Source organism: Hipposideros armiger, unplaced genomic scaffold (genome assembly GCF_001890085.2).
Source record: "Hipposideros armiger isolate ML-2016 unplaced genomic scaffold, ASM189008v1 scaffold_43, whole genome shotgun sequence".
Classification (NCBI taxonomy): Eukaryota; Metazoa; Chordata; class Mammalia; order Chiroptera; family Hipposideridae; genus Hipposideros; species Hipposideros armiger.
The window spans coordinates 4,537,082-4,556,561 of NW_017731393.1; the positions used below are offsets into that span (position 1 = coordinate 4,537,082).

At 43.0% G+C, this 19,480-nt stretch overlaps 1 protein-coding gene across 9 annotated transcripts in view; it reads right to left on the reverse strand.

The window, feature by feature from the left end:
• EML1 (EMAP like 1) overlaps positions 1 to 19,480 on the reverse strand; it is a 172,477-nt gene that overhangs the window by 15,134 nt on the left and 137,863 nt on the right. For 6 of the 9 annotated variants that reach the window (XM_019639385.1, XM_019639389.1, XM_019639384.1 and 3 more), the window contains 10 exons: positions 18,362 to 18,390; positions 17,159 to 17,215; positions 14,506 to 14,635; positions 10,619 to 10,768; positions 9,180 to 9,249; positions 6,490 to 6,600; positions 5,546 to 5,641; positions 3,824 to 3,958; positions 3,036 to 3,135; positions 1,819 to 1,973 (listed from right to left, as the gene is read on the reverse strand). In XM_019639385.1, the coding sequence (XP_019494930.1) occupies positions 1,819 to 1,973; positions 3,036 to 3,135; positions 3,824 to 3,958; positions 5,546 to 5,641; positions 6,490 to 6,600; positions 9,180 to 9,249; positions 10,619 to 10,768; positions 14,506 to 14,635; positions 17,159 to 17,215; positions 18,362 to 18,390 (1,033 nt within the window). The remainder of the gene's footprint in view (positions 1 to 1,818; positions 1,974 to 3,035; positions 3,136 to 3,823; positions 3,959 to 5,545; positions 5,642 to 6,489; positions 6,601 to 9,179; positions 9,250 to 10,618; positions 10,769 to 14,505; positions 14,636 to 17,158; positions 17,216 to 18,361; positions 18,391 to 19,480) is intronic. The other 3 variants (XM_019639387.1, XM_019639383.1, XM_019639382.1) reach the window with 1 other exon arrangement.

The following is a 19,480-nucleotide window of genomic DNA, read 5'->3' on the forward strand; positions in this document are numbered from 1 at the left end:
CACACACACACACACACACACACACACACACGGAGAGAGAGAGAGAGAAAGGTCCACAACCAGTACTTGTTGTATGAATGATCAAAACCCCAAATCTTACTTACATTTAAACTCCGAACATTTTATAAGCCTTAAAAGAATCAGCAAGAGTAATGTCGTTAAAAAAATTATAATAAAGAAGAAAGCATTTTTTCTTGACAAGATTAAAAAGTGAGAAACACTACCGGTTAGTTTACTCTTTACTTATGACGACCTTGCCTAGCAGTGGCAGGTAAATATTGGAAAGTAAAGAATAACACAATGTGCCATAATACGAGTTCCTAAAATTTACTGTAACTTGAAATGGTGAGTTGTCTGGCAATTTCGCTCTCTTTAGCTTTGAAATCCGTTGTTCATGTTGGTAAACATATGGAATTATCTACATGTGAAGAAAAATAATTTCAAAATACACCAGCCACGGACAACTCGCTAGGATAAAGGAAGTGGAGGGTTTCACACTGTCCAAAGAACAAAAGCCACAGCCAGACCCTGGTGGTTGACTGTCAATACGCCCGTTGTAGGAAGGGACGAAGCAGCCTGCTCCCATGCACACTTTCGACCTCTAGCGTGCCCGTTAGCACAGATCTGAGAACAGGTGATGTCAATCCAGGCTAGTGGAGAGGAATAGCGGATGTTACAAAAATGGTGAGTGTCTTCTATGAAACTGGGTGAGGCTGTGCAGCTTTGCTTAAGGCTATAATTTAACGTGGGTTCAAACAAATGCTGGTCAAATCTTGTGATAAAAAAATGCTGGGGGTGGGGAGTGGTTAGCTCAGGTGGTTAGAGCACAGGCTCATAACACTAAGGTTGCCGGTTCGATTCCCACATGGGCCACAGAGCTGCACCCTCCACAACTATTGTAGATTGAAGACAACTACTTGACTTGGAGCTGATGGGTCCTGGAAAAACACACTGTTCCCCAATAAAATTTCTAAAAATAAATAAAATAAAATAAATGCTGTGATGGTTAAAATCTCCATGGAAGGGAAGCAATTTCCAAGCTCAGATGAAGGGCTTCCTTTCTTAAGAGCAAGAATCAGTGAAACCAAATTCTCCCACAGCCAAAGCACGGTGCCAGCGGCTCTCAGATGTAACATGCGTTACAGGATGTAATGTGTTGTGTGCATCCGACTTAGAAGTTGGAAAAGTTCTACAGTATGTTCACTCTATGCTAGGGATGACGACCATCAACCTTCAGGTTGAGGCTGACCTTGACATCTGTCTGCTCATAATTTCCTGGGGTCTGGGGGAGAAACTTCAGTGAGTGTGTAGAAGGAATGTTAAATTTCTTGCCTTTGGCTCCTACCGTTCGGAAAGCAAGCTGCTACCCACATAATAAGGAGGTGAAACAGATACGAAAGAAGAACGCAGAGCTCTAGATACTGTGTTGGCACTGAGCCATGTACAAAGGAGATAATAAATATTAGCTCAAAGCGATACTGTCTCCACAAAGTAACACACTGGAAGTTAAAGTGAAAAAGAAGATTTCAAAGATAAACCAAAATATAGATAATATTTCCTTGGAAAAGTAAGATTGGTTGTACTATAAAAGTATCCTAAATGTGAAATATGTTACAACATCAAATTTTATAAATCTAATTCCACTTTAGTAGTTGCACTTAAACCGCCTCCATGATTTTAATGAAATATCCCATTTCATAAAATTTTATCTAAACAGTTTTCAAAACTATGCTACAGGTTTCAAACTTACAAGGAAACTGGTTAGAATAACAACTGAATGTTCAAAATGGATTTCAATAGCACCACTTGCTGTCTTACCTCAGTTTTATGAAGTTTCTGATAGTTTCCATTCCAAGAAATGAGCTTGCGATCCTTCCCTCCTCCCGAGACCAGCGTGCCATCCCTTAACATACAAAGTGCAAAAATGCCACCCTCGTGGGCCCCTTGAACGGCATAGCTTATTCGGTTCGTACCTAAACACACCAAGGAGACCATCCTTAGTATTTTACAGAAAGGCTCACCTCTGCCCACCGAAGTTTGCTTTTGTGTTAAAATCGACACTGTGGATTAGAACATCGTTTGTGGTGTGACTCTGCAAAGGAATCGGTCTCTCCAAGTTCGCGGAGCACCAGGCAAGCACGGACTGGATCACTTCATAATTAAGGAAGGCACGCGAACCCAAAGCACCGTGCGGAGGGCACAGCGGGAGGACAGGGGGCTAGAGGCTGATGCGCTGGGTGTCTGGACCGTGACTTAACTGCCCTGCATCTCAGGTCCCTGTTTGTGTAACGGGCTCCTGCTTATCCCAGGGTCATGATGAGGGTGAAAGGAAACCACCTCAAGAGCACCCAGCACCCCGAGTAGCGGGGGTACTACAGAAATCACCAAATTCGTCTGAAATTACATTGATGGGCTGTTTCCACCCTTACCCCCAACCCAAACTCGGAGGTCCCTGAGGACAGGGACGGTGTCCTTTCCCTTTTCTCCCTGGCACACGGGAAGCGTGCACAAATGCTCATCGAGCTTAACGGAATGGATGTTTTCGGAGGGAAGAATCCTGCTTACCACATGTTTGCTCTCTGACAGTGGGGAATTCGGGTCTGACCCACCTGTGTGCCCACAGCTTCTAGTACGCTGCCTCGCGCATAATTAGTGCTCAGTAATGTCTGCCAAATGCTACGGGGTCCATAACAGGTATTGAATTATTTTATAATAGTTACTGAATACGTTATCATTATAATTTGTTAACAGAGCTCCTAATAAAGCTGTTAATTCCATCATAATATCTTGGACTTAATGAGCCTTCAGAATGACAGAAGATCAATGAACTGTCAACTAACTCTAACCATTCTTGTTTTCCTCCGTGCTAGTGTTATGGCTTCAAGTGACACATGCATACATATCATGTATATTCCTACATAACTCGGAATAGCAATCCTGTAGATTATATGAGTAGACAATTCTTATATGAAGTCACATTTGACCTGTTACACCGTTATCAAAAAATGTTTGCTGTGAGAACAATCAGCTGTTACCTTTTCCCCATACCAAGATGTTGCCACTTGAATCTCCGGTAATGGTGTCACCATTTTCAGAAAAAGTCACACAGAGGACAAACTTTGGCTTTTCTTGCTTCTGCAGAATATTGTAAATATATACATATATTTAGTCAAGGCATGCTTTCGTTTGTATTAATAATATCTAGATTCACTGTAATCCCAAGCAGGATAGCGTCAGTTTGTCACCACATTGCATGCCTTTCATTTTTATCTACTATGACGTCACTTATACCATGAGATTATCTGCTCTAAAATAAAGAAACTCCCAGTACTTACAAAGTTGCAGACAGTTTGAGCTGAGGAGGGTGTTGGAGAGGCCTAAGGGGTGGACTGTGTTGTCACGACTATGGCCTCAGGAACAGGGGCCCTGGCACCAGTATAAAGAAGTCCTCTAACAGCCTTCGGGTATAGTGACAAATATCCCCACAGAGAAGAGATGCTGTCACAAGGTCCCCAAGTGGTCAGACTAAAAGGCACAGGGAGTGTCTAGCACCCTTTGCAAAGATGTGTTGCCCGACTGACCTCCTGAGTGCCTTCTTTCTTCCCTGTGTTGGCCCATCCTTCCTTCTTGGCATCACTGGTGTCATCCATGAGACACAAGGGGCTCCCCAACTCTGTTAGGGGGGCCCCAGGAATAGTCTCTGTCACTACACCCCCACATTGGCCAATTACATTCTAAGATGATGCCTCAAAGCTGCCCGAGAAGTGGCTGACCACAAGTACACTCAGTGAAAAATAAAACTACATGGGCCATTTAATTGTACCTCGAATAATCCTTGCTTTTTAACGAGGGAGTTTCCTTCTAGCGTCCAAAAGTAGAGATGTGATTTTCCACAGGTGACTATTATATTGGTGTCCGTGGGGTGGAAGTCCGCCGCAAATACAGCTTCATTAGAACACTGAGCGAAACAGGGAGAGTCAAATGTCCCAAATCTCTTAAGACACTTAGGAAAATAAAATCTGAACCACAAATAAATAATGCATTAAGTTAGGCCCTGGCCTCTAGATTTTCCCCCACTGAATTTATCTTCTATGAACACTGAACTTAGGTTTGCTGTGGGCTTAGCCTCTCCTCGTCTGTCTCCCCCACGGAACTGTAGCCTGACGACAGTGCACAGGTGGGCTTCTCAGCACTTCTCACGCATTCGCTGAAGGAGTGGCTCAGGAGCAGCTGGGGTCCTAAGAACCGCCAGAGTTGCTCTCCTCTCCCCAGCACGGTTTCCTAGCCCTAGCTGAACAACCAAAATCAGCTGATGTGTGTTAAATGCAGATGTCAGGCCTTGACCCCATCTAGTGATTGGAACCTCCGGGAAGGGCCCAGAAATCTGGAGTTTCTACGGCGCCAGGGTTCCTGGCTCACTTTGGCCACCATGTTTGCCCTGGGAGTCCTGCCTGGTGCAGTTCCTGGGGCTGTGCCGGTGGGTCGGTACCGAGCTGGAGATCCAGCTCCTCGGCTGTACCTCACTACCCCTCACCTGTTATCGGATTTCCAGGACCTGCATCCTGGGTGAATCAGGCCATGATTGTTCCTTTTACTTGATAATTCAGTTATACCTTTTTAAACCTGGATAATAACTTGCCTCTGATTATATCCAACCTAGTAACATAGCAATAACTTAAATACTTGACCAGAATATTAGAAGGCAGGGCTATAGCATGAAAACAGGTATTAGGAAACATGACAAATTAGCACACAAAGGATGCATCCCAACATGCAAGAAAGTTAGGTATGTCATGTGATCCAATGGTGATCCTAATGGTAGGTGAGTAGGGTGATCCGGTGAGAGGCATACTATTAGGGATGTAAGGTTATCTTAGGTTAATGGATGCCAGGATGAGAAATCTAAAGTCAATTCTATAAAACAGACCGAACCCTGATTTAACAGAAGAAAAACATAAGAAAGCTTAAGGAAAGTTCATTGACATATTATACAGAATGGACTAGAGGTGGTAAAGAAAAACCCAAAGGCACCACTGCAGGCAGAGTCCCACTGGAGGGACTGGGGTCTGGCAGCGGCATATGTTCATCTTTCCCGAGGGCGCTCAGCTCTGGACAAGCCCCACGCTGGCTGTGCTGACCCTGACCCCAGCCCTCAGCCTGCTCCCCTCCTGGCCCCTGCCTGGCGGGGCAGCGAGCACATCTCAGAATTAACCACACCTCCAGGGCTTCCTGACATGCGAGTACACAGGGGACCCTTGGCATTTATTGAATGAAAGCAAGAAAAAATGAACAAATGAACGATGGAACAAATTAAAAGAATCGTGGCTGTAAGTCGGGAAAACCCTTACAGACACTGTGAAGAGAGAAGGAAACCCTGCCAGGACCGGGGCATGGCCTCCTTGTTGGGGACAGGGGCCGGGTCCAAGGACTCTGGTGAAGGAAAGGGATTCTGAGGGCCGCATGGGGAATGGGGGCCGGCAGCCAGCGGGATGAGAGGCGCCCAGGGGGAAAGTCAGAGCAGAGCCCGCACCAGGCTTGGACAGACCTTCACGTCTGCTAGCCTTTCTTCTCTCTGCCAGTCCCACACGGACAGCACGTGGTCGTTGGAGTCATCCACAGCACAGAGGTTGCTTCCTCCATTCTGGAAAACAAAGGGTTTCACAGGGAGACTACACTTGAGAATAAAACAGGGTGAGCGCGGTTCACAATGAACATTCATTTTATTTTTCATAAAGAGTCCGCTACACTTTAAAGAATATTTACCCGCTGCTTTTGAAACCTGCTTACTTGGGCAGACAGACAGGGGGAGCAGGGGTGATGAAGGGACAGGAGCCGGAGAGAGGGGTCCGGGGTGGCTCTCCACCAGCAGTTCCATTAAACCAGCCTCCAAAGGGGCTGCAGAGCCCTCCTCCCGGCGGGGACCGTGCCCGCAGCTCAGCACAGGCCCGGTACAAACCGCTGACGGGTCACTAAGGGTGAACGAGGAGTGAGGGCCCTGGGGGTGAGGCGTGTGCTGTTTGGATGCAGACACGTCTGTGTGCCCGGACTGTAAGTTTCTGAACTGGCTGAAGAAGTGGTGGGAAGGGTGGGTCTGTGGCGCAGGCACGTCCTAAGCGAGCCTGGGAGGCCACGCGGCCCGTCCAAGCCCTGCTCTGCTCACAGACAGCGAGCCAGCCTCTGGGAGGATGAGAGATGCTGGGGCAACCTGGGGAGGGGCAGCTGAAATTCAAGGCCAGAGCAGGCAAAACAGTGTGGCTGCAGGGCCTCTTGCCATCGCCACACCCATGGGGCTGGAAAAAATCTGATTGGAGGTGTGTGACCTCTGTCTGAATGAGGGGGCCTGGGAAGCAGGCGGGTTTCAGAGTTCCATCTGCACACACACCCTGGCAGGCCATCACCCAGGGTGTTAACTCTCTTCCTCCTCAGCCTTGAGCTGATTCTCTCCTCCCTGGGGGCCAAGGCTGCAGAGTCCACAGGGCTCATACTTACAGATTTGGAGAATGCAATGCAGGTGACGGCTCGGTCAAAAAACCCAGTTCCGATGACGTGCAGGGTATTCAACGACACGGAATCCCAGATGCGGACATGTGGGGGCAATTGCTGTGTAGAAAAGAAACGCAGGGTCACCAATTGTGATGGTGACACAAATTTATCTTTACCTTGAAGCTACATGGTTATTTCAGTTTTGTCAAAACAAAAGGTCTTTTTCTGCAATTTGAGAATTCTTTTAACGTAAATGGAAGATTCCTGAGGCTTCAGGAGGTCATGGCTGCTGTGACTGATTTAACCTTAGGCCTACAATGTCTTAAATTTTGAATAGCCAATTCTTGATAACCACAGGGATATTCTAATTTGTACATCTGGATGTGTCTGGATTTTAAAAATGAAAAAGGAGAAGGAAAATGGAATCTCATCTCATACAAGGGTCATTCTTATAAAGTGTGTATTACTACTACGGTGTAAGTGTGTGTGGATTCAGTAGGACTGGGGCGCCACTGAAGAGTTTTGAGGGGTCCTTGGGCCCCACAGAAGCACAACGGGCAATCAATTATGCAAAAGTAGAATTTCGAATTGTTCTAATTTAGTTTAAACCCCTCTCAATTGTGTTCCAAGGTGGTTTAATACTAATTTTTCTTTTCCTCAATAGAAGAAAGCATTCCAGAACCATCAGGAGGTTTATCAAGAAAAGGCCTTGTATCGCTTCTAGGGGACAGAGTGGGGTCAGGTGCAGGCCGGTTAGGCTCCAGTTGGAACTTGTCTCTAAGTAGCTGGGCATCTGTACAGTCTCTCGGCCTCTGTGGATTTCTCCACATGTAACTTGAAAGGGGTGGCTCATATGACGATCACATCACATTTTCTCTGGCTCTAAAGTTCTCATTAATTTCAAGGCCAGAAATGGAAATACACTTTTAATCCACTAGAGGGAGGAACAAATGGCTTCTTACTCATTTCAAAGACCTTTTAAAGGTCATTTAACATTAAAAAAAAAAAAAAAAAAAGGTGATGACTCTGTTCCACTTATGTGTATTTATATAATAGTAGTCGGATTTCCACTGCTCCTGTTACCTCTCCCCAGGTGTAGAATTTTAATGGAAAATTACATATGGTTAATATTTAAAATTTGATGTTATTGAAGTATTTTTTGAACAATGGTAGCATTCATGTTTGCTGGAAGAAAACATGTTGAGGAAAGTGGAAGTATATGTAACTAGTTTCAGATCATACATTGTGCAATAATAAGCTATACTAAGGTAGACATCAAAAAAGCCACCAGTTTTGGATAAGACACGACAATGACCCGAGCCTGTTGTAAACAGATAACTAGAAGCCAGTTGTGCATTGTCCATTAGCTCCCTCTCTGATTCTTTTTTTTTTTTTTAACTTTTTTTTTTTCAGTGGGGAATTGGGGAAGGGGAACATCCAAGTTGTTGTCCTTCAGTCTTAGTTGTGGAGGGTGCAGCCAGCTCAGCTCCAAGACTGGTAGCCATCTGGCCGCCCATTGGCAGCTCGCAGCTGCTCAGCTCAAGGTGCTGTGTTTAATCTTAGTTGTGGGTGGGCGTAGCCACCTTCCCACAAGGGAGTCAAACCGGCAACCTTGTTGTTAGGAGCACGTGCTCTCACCAGCTGAGCCATCCTGCCACCTCTTGGCAGCTAAGTGGCAGCTCAACTCAGTCGCAGCTCACTGGCCCATGTGGAAATTGAACTGGCTACCCTGTTGCTCAGAGCGTGTGCTCTTAACCAACTGAGCCACTAGGCTGGCCCTCTGATTCTTTTTTTTAAAGATTTTTTATTGGGGAATTGGGGGATGGGAACAGAATTGGGGAACTGCTGTCCTTTTGTTCTTCAGTCTAGTTGTGGAGGACGCTGCTTCACTGGCCCAAGTTGGCACCATCATTGTGCTCTTCCCTTGTGAGGCAGATCAGTCGCCGGCTTCTGGATGGCCGCTCATAGCGGCTGCTGGCCGCTCACGCTGGCTGCTGGCTACACACAGTAGCCCATGGCAACCCACTGCAGCAGTGGCTGCAGCCTATGCCGTTGCCGGCGACTCAGGGCAGCCCAGCTCCAAGTTGAGCTGTTGTTCAGCATCTTAGCTGTGGAGGGCAGTGTCACTGGCCCTCATATGTGGGATCCGAACCGGGGCCCTCTGGTGTCCCAAGCCAGCTCTTAACCAACGCGCCACTCGGCCAGCCCTGATTCTTTAAAATACAAATTAAAGTCTTGCTGAAGTGCTTACAGAATTTGTGATAAAACTCTCACAGGCTTTGTGGATCACACACAGATACAAACTCCATGGGCTGAAGTCATAAACAGGGATTCCCACAGAGGGTGCCTGAAATTCGCGGAACAGGCAAAAACGCCCATATCAAATTATTATTCATTATGGTTTCAATTTTACTTATTAAATGCGTACTTACTATTTTAATGTTTATCATGTATGTAAATATCTTAAGAATTAATGAATTCTGAGGCAAGAACAATGCTATTTAAAAACTGTCTGAAATTAAGGTGAACTCAAAGGGTTTTTAGGTCACTGGAAAAATTTTAATTTGCAATAAAATATTCTAATGAGGGATTAAGAAGTATTCAGATACTTTATACCTAAGCAGGCTTATTCATCAGCACAATGTTCTGTTGTGTTACCAGCTCATACAAAAATATGAAAAGATAATGTAACTCACTTTTCCATCCTTAGACGTGCCTGCGACTTGTCCTGTTGCTATAGTGATCTTATCAGGATGAACTGCTAGGCTAAAAAAAAAAGGACATTTATGAAGTACCTACTCTTTAAAAGTAAGCTTTACTTTTTCCTTGATCAGATATACCCTAGTTGAAAATTTAAATGTAAGAAATACATAATGCCTAACTTCTTTATAGGCTGGTGATGAACTCTCTGAGCAAACCAATGGCCTCAGACAATTCGCGCCTGTTTCATTTCATCTCAATTCCTTCACCTCCAGAGAAATTTCAAACTCAAGGAAAAGGCATTCTTTGCTTGCAAAATACCATTTCAATCTCAGAACCACTTAATTAGTCTGCAAGCTTTACTGAGAAGTCATTTTGAATATAGCAAACAGCAAAGATATCATCTTTCCCCAAGAGGGCTTTTATAATTGACCAGGGACCTAGGACAAATAGAAATACATAAATCCATTGTTTCACCCATCCATCCTTCCAAGATACATAAAACCCCACCAAGAGCTGTACATGAATTATGAGAAAAGCAGGCCCAGGCATAAACATGAGGGAAAACATTTTTATTTGTATTAAAAAATAAAGACCCAAATTAGAAGCTGTTAGCATGAGATGTATGAAGGCCTCCAAACAGGGGTCTATTAGAGCTACTGGTTTAGGTAATACGGTTCGTTAAGATGATGTGTTTTAAGGATAGAAAACTATAAAGGTGTCTTAGAGAGCCAGGTAGCTAGTAAACGATACACACATGAAGAGCTTTCCCCAAAGATCCTATTTTCTCAGATCCCTTTCTTTCTCTATTTCAATGTCAGAAACTGAAACACACTTTTAATCCACTCGCAGCGGTTCTCAACCTGTGGATCGTGACCCCTTTGGGGGTCGAACGACCCTTTCACAGGGGTCTCCTAAGACCATCGGAAAACAAAAAGATATTTACATTACGATTCATAACAGTAGCAAAATTACAGTTATAGAGCAGCAACGAAAATAATTTTATGATTGGGGGTCACCACAACATGAGGAACTGTATTAAGGGGTCGCAACATTAGGAAGGTTGAGAACCGCTGCACTAGAGGGTGGAACAAATGGCTTCCTACTAATTTTGAGGAACTTTTAAAGGTTATTTAACACTGAAAAAAAAAAAAGATGAAGACTGTTCCACTTAAGTGTATTTACATAATAGTAGTCTGATTTCCACTGGTCCTGTTACCTCTCCCCCGGTGTAGAATTTTAATGAAAAATAGCATAAGGTTAATATTTACAATTTGATGTTACTGAAAATGGTAGCATTCATGTATGCTGGAAGACAGCAGGTCGATAAAAATGGAAGTATTTCATGTAATTAGTTTCAGACAAATTCACTGACCTCCTTTCTGCTAAGACTGTGTCACAAGTGTAACAGGCACCCCAGTTTTGGAGGACTCACCACTTCACGTCGTCATTATGGCCAGCGTAATGCCTCTGAAGCTGTTCCTCCACGTTGTACAACACGACCACTGACGCGATGAAATATACCGTCTCACCCGTCGGAAGCAGGTACAGGTTATTCCGACAGTCGCGGCCCCTGTATCCATAGCTTCGTGTATGTCAAGGTCAAATTTTTCTTTCATTTTAACATCTGACAAAGCATCAGCTTTATTGAACAGGCATAGGCAATAAAAGTCGATGTGACTGTTGCCACCAATTTCACAAATTTAAATAACATTAAATTGTAAATACTCTGCCAAATATATCTGACCCTCCCCCCCGCCATATAGGCAGGCAATAAAGTTGGAATTGGTCATTGATTTAATGTGAATATATACCGTATTTTGCTGTGTATAATGCGCACCATGTTTTGGGGCCAAACTTTCAGGGGAAAAAAATGTTTCAATTTTTTAATTCAAATTTTTATTTGCTTAAATTTAGGTACTTGTTTTTGTATTATAAAGGAATTTTAGCATTTATTTTTAAACATATTATGGTATAAGAAATTTTATGTAATAAATAATTACAAAACATAAGAATAGCTACAAAATACAAGAAATTTTATGTACCGGTAACAAATTTACAATATTTACGCATCATAGAAGGCTAAGGACTCTTCCTTGTTGCAAGTTCCTGTTAAGTTCAACAAAACTGGTTATCATATTTCAGGGTGTTATTTTGCATTTGGATATCATTATTGATTTCTAGAGTTACACGTTTAACTCATAAGTATAAATAAAAGAATTAAAAACATTTATATAGATATGGAACAAGTATTACCCATGTATAATGCACATCCTTATTTTTCCCTCACAAATTTGGGCAAAAAAGTGTATATTATACATGGCAAAATACAGTACTTTTAACAGTACGAAGATGTGGTTTTGCTTTTAGAAAGTATTATATTTTGAAAGCTGAATTTTTCAGCTTGATCAAAAATGATAACTTAGTATTTTATTTACGAAAGGTAACTGGATCAGAATTCGTCAAGTTACTGGGAGATGAACTCTTTTCAATTTAGTCCATCAATCACGGATCTGGGAAGCAACAGCCAGGAAACCACTTTTTTTGCTGAACTGTTGGCATTTTATGTGGATGCCTTTCTTCCCACCTTGTCTGCCTTTCAGTGTTGCCCAGCCGGTGTTCTGAAAGGCCGACAAGCAAACCATTCTGCCAAACCGTACCAGCCTGACTCCAGAATTAAATTCACCTGAAGGTGTATTTTTATGCTAATTCCCAGCAATGCTGGAACGTTTCATACCAGTTTTTGTTTCTCTTTCCTTTCTGCTGCCTTTCCTGTGTAACGTTATCACACTGCTTGCTCAGATCTACTGAACTATCACAGGAGTCCATAGTGTGTTCACTTTCCCTCTCAAATCAGCTCTTTTAAAGGCAAGGGTTTGGCTCTGGGAGCTAGAGTCAGAAGGAACAACAGAGCCGAGTGGATCTGTCATCTTTTAACTCATTGTCCTCTTGAGACAGGAAGTTACGGTTGGGAACCGAAATGGCCATTACTCTGTGAATTAATGAGAGACTCAGCCTGGTTCTAGAATCATGACTGCGAAATCAATCGCATCCCAATTGTAGTTGGTGGCTTTTGCAGCTTGTTTGGAAAACTAAATCTTTGTGAAAATGTTGTTACTATTATTCCAAATATTAAGCAGTGTGAGGTTATCAGTCCTATTCCAAGGAAAAAACTTTGTGCTGTGACATTCCCTATGTTCTAGAGTATTTAAAAAGAAATTTTAAGACACTGATAATTGACTTTTATATACTTCAGTGAAGTCAATCATAAGTTTTTTACTGTAATCTTAGAACTAAATCTTTTACATTACAAACGTACTTGTAAAAGATGCAAACCACATACACACACACACACACACACACACACAAAGGTAAAAAATTTAGGTCTTCTTTACAATTGTACATAAAATGTTTTTACTATAACATTGAGTTAATGTATAAAATACTACTTTATGCCATAATAAATATATTAGTACTTATAAAAAAAAAATCTAGATCTTCCTTGCCCCAACCATTCCCAGCTTCTTAGGCTAATTACTTCTGTTAATATTTTGGCATGGATACACTTCCAAACCTTGAAAACTATTTTGAGAGCAAAACGTCACATGAACTTGGATGTGAAAAAAATAACCCGGCAAAAAATACCATTTATTTGGAGCAAATGCCACTGTTTCATATCTTCTAAAATATGAACAGGGAGTAGACTGAACAAATGTGCTTTGAATAATGCTTTCCAGATCTGATGGAATCAATTTAACAATTACTGACTTAAAGAAGAGCTGAATCACTTCAATTACGTGTGCCAAAATAGATTTCCAAACAGGTGCAGGTGAATGCTATGACATCTGAATCTGAAAGCATAAAAAAAATATATATTTTTGGGAGGAGAAATTTACCTATAGATGATAATTCTAAAAAACATCCAAAGAATATGATTCCATAATTTCAAATACAGTAGAAATTCTTCTAACTGAAATTACAACAGCTTCAATTGAAATGAACTTATGACTTGTGTTCAGAGCATCACATTAAACTGGTACTCAATAAATATTTGCTTGAGGGTAGAGAAAGCGTTTTTGCTCTTTGTCTTAAAATCTGCATGGACTGGAAGGTGGCCTCTGTAGGTGTCCTCTAATGTTAAAAATAAATAAATAAAATAAAATAATAAAATAGTAAAATGAAGCAAAAGTAAACAAAAAGTGAAAAATAAAATAAAATAAAATAAAATAAAATAAATCAACACTTAATTTCCCCTTTCTCACAGGCTCTATTTTCCTGTCTGTCAGTGTTTTCTCCTCGGAAACTCGTTCACTTTCCAAATCCCATACTATGTTCCAAGAGCTTTATTTCAAAACGGTTAGTCATATGGCTGACTGAGATTTTTGTGGCCTAGATTTTGGGGGCGGGAAGCTTTTTCCTGTTATATTTTTAAGTGGTAATATATCTATGTTCCACGTCGATTTCGGCGATGCCATTAATTGTACTCGTTCATTTAGTACTTGAGTATTCGTATTCTTACGTTACTTCTTCAGTTTGTCAGTGTTCATCTGGAAGTCAGCCCCCACGGCTGGCAGGGTCCCCACTCGGTTTGAGGAGGAATGTCAGTGCTTCCTTCGAGGGGAGGCTCTTTCTTCCTTCCGGTTTAGAAACGTTTTGCCAGCCCAGTAAAGTGTCTATCTCTGATAATCTCACTTTCTCCTTCACAAATTCAGTATTTCCTTTCATTTTCAACTGCTGTTTCCTTGTAAACGTGTAAAGCTCCTGGCTTTTCCACTGGCCCCTGAAGAGTTGACTAAGTAGATGACAGTTAACAGCCCTTTTATTTTCATTCGAATCTAAAATTTTACCCATTGTGATTTTTGCTAAACTTGCTTTTCTATGTTTTTAACTAACTTTATTTTGTCGGAAAAATTAAAATCCAGGCCAGATGCTTGTGATGCATAGTCCCATGACTCTCCGCCCTCCGCAAAAAAAAAAAAAAAATCAATCATATGACATTTTAGTATATCTTTTCAGGAAAGTATGGTATATGTTATTTGAGCAAGAATCACAAATATTTTGCTCAGGAATGACAAGTCACTGTCCCCATAATCAGTAGCTCTTATGGAACTCCCTTGCTAGGACACAGAACTGGGTTCTGACACGTGGCCAATTTTGTTAAATTAATTTTTTTAAGTGAAAGTAGAATATTTTGCTCTTTTGTAAGCGTAAGAACACTTATGTTTTATGAAATTCTACAGTTAACCTTCAAGTCAAAAGCATTCATCAACTGATCGCTTCAGCTGATCAGGTGTAAGACCTGATCAATGAATAAAAGGATACACCCATTCCAGCTTGAGTCTCTTGGTTGGCAGTTCCACCTTTGCTTCCAAGTTGTAGGAATCCACTTGATCTTTGGGCAGATACATGGTGACAGGGCGTCCACGGAGGAACATTTTTACATATCCTTCTTCTACAAAAAGAACGAAGATGTCAGTAAGACATCTCAGTGCCCAATGTGCCTTAAAGCTATGCTAAGCCTTCTCTAGCCTTTCATTAGAAAAGTGAAATCTTTACCCTTTATTGTCGTTTCTAATTAAATCTAACTTCATCTTGTTTACTTTTAAAACTCTGCTTACCTAAGTCCATGAACTAGACAAGAAATTGTAAAAAAGCAGGAAAGAACTAGATTCCATTATTTTTCCATGAGCTATTTTAGTGCTTACATTTTCTTTATCATCGGGGCGGGGGGGGGGGGGAATGCCAGCCCTCCAAATTACAACAAACTCAAGAAATCCATTGAAAACATTTATTGACTTCAATGTAAATACAATTTCAAAATCAAAATTCATAAAGTATCCTTCAATATTTAAAGTGGCTTGTTGTATCGCAATGTAAAAATGTATCTTTATATATCTTTTACATTGGACGATTCTTTCAAGTGTAAAGACCCCCAAGTCAGCAGCAGTACATGCTAGGATGCATGCAAAACGGGAGGTGGCTCAAAGGAAAGTCAGAAATGAAAAAGACCCATTAGAGAGAGGAACTGGAAAATAAAACTTTCTAGATCAAACATTTTGATAATAAAATAACTTTCAATGTTTTCATAAACTGTGGGGACAAAAGTAAAACTCAATAATATAGCAACAAGGGGCAACTCCTGGACTTTTAAACATTTTTTTTAGCTGAGCCATCCTGCCACCTGTTGGCAGCTCAGTGGCTGCTCAGCTTGGGCCGGGACTCGAACCGCTGTTGCTCAGAGCTCAAACTCTTAAGCGAGCTCTTAACCAACTGAGCCACTCAGCCGGCCCTACTCCTGGACTTTTAAAAAAGAGCAGCTGGGGGTTTTCTGCCTAGCATTTTCAGGACGTAAGAAGACCAAAGAAAATGTCTTGTGAGCTCCTGATGAATTTGGTTGATTCAGAATGCGCCACATTCTCATGCTTCTGGAGGTCAAAGGACAGGCCTCAGTGGCACTAAAATAGGAGAGTTGGAACCAGGATAGCTGTACAGCACTCAATGGGAAAATCATCCGCAGAGAGGAAATTGGTGAGGGAGCATCATGAAATCATTCCAGTACCGTTAGGTACCACATTTACAAGTTAGTTTTGTCAGTCTTATTCCTAAGGATTTCCAAACAGTGTCACATGCAACATTGCCTAAAAACCAAGAGGCCACCCCAGTTTTGTTACTGTGTGCATGCACTTCAGGTCTTGAATGCATGCATGTGACACACTCTTCACTCTGCAGATGAAGTTGGACTTTTAAATAACCACCAGTACACGTTTACTCCTGCTTACTGTGCCAGTCGCTGCCCTGTGTTATATGGATCTTCCTGTTAAATGTTTGCACTTGGCCCCGTCCTCCCCAGATCCACTAGGACTAGCTCATCTGAGGCCCTGTCCGCACAGGCTTCTTACCAGCCCTCCAGGTCATCTGATAGTCGGCTGCCAAACCCATTAAGGTCCAAATTGGATTTCACTGAGTCTCCACCCAAAATCCTGCACCTGCTCCATTACCTGCTGGATTCAAGGGTCCAGCTGCCCTGCCACAAGCAGCCCACCCACATGGATTCTCCTCTCTGGCCAGACGTGTCTCTTTGTGACCCTACACAGCTACCCTGCTCTATACCTCCATCCATGCTCGTCTCCTCGCCTGAGACCTCTTCCCTTCCTTAATCCCTCACCCAAATCTAAGCTCATCCGACCGTGTGACTAACCGAAGAACCTACATGCACCCACCCAGCGGGCTGACAGGAGTAAAAAGAGGTGCAGGCGTGACAGGGCTTAAAGTTAACTGAAAAAGGACTCCATCAATTCTCTGTGTAAGCAAGGAACCCCAGACTGCAGATCAGGAATGAAGAGAACACGATGCCACTTCCAGAACACAAACAAACAGCCCACTGTGGCTGTATTTAATCAAGGTATATGAAATGCCTACTTGCGAATTCTGTAGTTACATGCTGGTTACAGAGTCCTCCTGACTGAGGAGGCTTACTTATTGCACAAATATAAATTACTGGACTAGGCAAAAGCAGCACTGAATTTAGCCTTGGAATTGCCGTGTACTGGTAACTCAAGACACCCTATGTCTAGAATCAAAATGCAGCAAGGGAAAGCAATACTTTTTTCAGGCATGTTAGGATAACAGCACACAACCACCATACCCCCAGGTGCTGGGGGAGGGGCCAGCAGCGGTGCAGGGACCATTGCAATCAGTGGACATCCAGGGGCTGTCCTATAGCTCTCTTAAGGTTTATACAGACTTTTTAAATGTTCCTGTAATCAGCCAATAATCAATCAAGATCCAAGTTATAGCTACTCATTCAAGCCCATCCAAGTCAAGGCTCAGAAGTGCTTTTAACTTAATCCAAGTGGTTTGCATCACAAAACATTTTCATACAAGGAGAGACTCTGTTTGCCTGTATGAAAATGGTTTCTGTCGCCTGGTAGCAGCTTTGCTCAGAGAGCTATGAGGTTTCAGAGAGGCCGCCTACCTTTGCAGTGTGTCACCCGGCGCTTCCCTTGAGATTTCGGAGACAGACACAGAAGTGCTAGATAAAGAGATGGTGGAGAACTGCAGGGGGCCTGCTGTCCGCTCCAGGGGCAGGGTGCTCACTGGCCCTCAGAGGGGCTACCTGCTGCCTGGCAGACACACCTGGACACACTGCTGGTACTCGGACAAGTACACTCGAGACCTAGTCTGAAGGTTTATGGCAATTACATTTTCAGGGAGTAATTTCACGCTTCCCGAAAATGAGACTAAAGCACATGCTGAGAAACACGAAAGTTTGACTTTCATGTTTCATTTCTGAATTTAAGAAAAAAATCTGAAAAAATTAAAACGAAGTGAATTGACTATAAAACAAATAAGTCTTGGGGATGTAATACACAGCACAGGAAATATAGTCAATAACGTGATGACATGGTATGGTGTCAGATGGTTGCTGGACTTATCATGGGATCACTTCTTTAGCATAGGGAATATAATCAATAATATGGTAATAACGCTGTAAAGTGCCAGGTGGGTACTGATGAATAACTATGATGTACATCTGAAACTAATAGTGTATGTTAGCTATATTTTAATAAAAATCTTTAAAAAATTAAATTGAATTGATTTAACTAATTTACACATTTATCAATCCTTTTGCATTTTAAACGCTCTTTTAAATAAGGTTAATATCCCAATAATAGCATCTACCTTATTATTAAATGTGTTAAAAATGATATATGGACAGGTAGATATGAACTATTAGTTTGCAGTTTAGGAAATCAAAGACAGAAAAAGAAAAAAAAGCTACTTTTAGACAAAGTTATAGCTTGATGCATCAGAAACTTTCCTTTGCAGAGAAATGCATGTGTAGATGAAAGGAGCCCCACTAGTGAGGAAGGGATAACAGAGGCGACAGAAGTCTTTTAACCTAGAAATCCAGTGTGGCATGCGTGGTGGCATGTCACCCTGCCTCCTCAGTGACGGATCTTAAACCAGCTTTAAAGGGGGTCAGTAATGGGTTTAGTTTTTCTGACCGTTTTAGGGGCTGAGCCACGGGACGCCCAGGGACAGGCGGACAGTCAGCCCCGCCACACAGACACCGAAGTTGTATGCGTGAAAAGCTGGTCCCTGAAATAGCTACTTTTTATCTGCACTTCTGCGGAGGTGAGTGAGGGGCACCCACACAAAATGAAATCAGACTTACCCGCACTGAAGACGGGCTCCTTGGGTTTGCTGTGGAGAGAAAAGAAAACCCGATTTTAAAGGGAGGCTGGGGAGCTAATTTCATTCACATGAGACCCCGCAAGTCATTAGCTGCAGTGGTTCGTCACCTGGCGCTGCAGGAATGACACGTGTTAACAAGAAAAACAGAACCATGTTAACTGCAGAAACGAACAGGTGTGAACAGAAATGTCCCACCCGGGCTCAGGATGTCAGAATCATGGCTTCATCACTGGTAGCACATAAGCGTCTGGAGAAGGAAAACGCCTGGCTGGTCAAGATGGAAACACCCCGGCCTAAAAGTGTAAGAGGTTTGTTTTCTGCCCCATGCTCTTCTGACGGATGACTTAAAGAACTGATTTAAAAAGGATGAGCAAATTCCTGACAGAGGGTGTTGTGAGTGAGGACTTTTGGAGCCCAAATCCCAGCGGGGAGGCTCCTATGAGGAAGCAGAGAGAGGGGCAGAGGGGGAAAAGGAGGCAAGAGTAAGGAATATCGAGGGGCGGGGGCATCTTATTGGAGATCTGGGGACCCCACTGTGGACTCCGGCCAGGCCGAGACCACCTCATGACTGCACCTGGGAACCCAGATGCCCAAAGACGTCAAGGTTGGATCGCGGATGGACAGAGGCCATCCCCAGGGGCAAGCTTTCCCCTGGACAAGCCTGCGTAAGGAGTCCCGTGTGCAGGACAGCACAGCCTGCCCGACACATGACAGCCACCTGGGGGCCAGGTGATCCCTCCCACCCCCGCCCCCGCCCGCCAGACGACGAAAGGGTTGCTCAGGCAGCGCAAGAAGCCTGCCCCACTCAAAGCCAGGACTTGAACCCAAGTCTGTGAGACTCCGATGTCCATGCCGCCTTCACTGGGCCACCCTGCGTCCCACAATACCTCTCGCTTTAAGATCCAGAACAAGACATACTGATAAATGAAACCCACACCTAAGGGGGCCGTGAGGAAGGTGAACCTGTAGAGGCTCCTAGATTGTTTTTGTGTGTATATTAAAAAATATATTCCTGAGCAGATGGAGTCCTAATATGACTTCTTTATTTTTTAACTTGAAATACAATAGGAAACACCACCCTTAACTCCACGGTGTAATA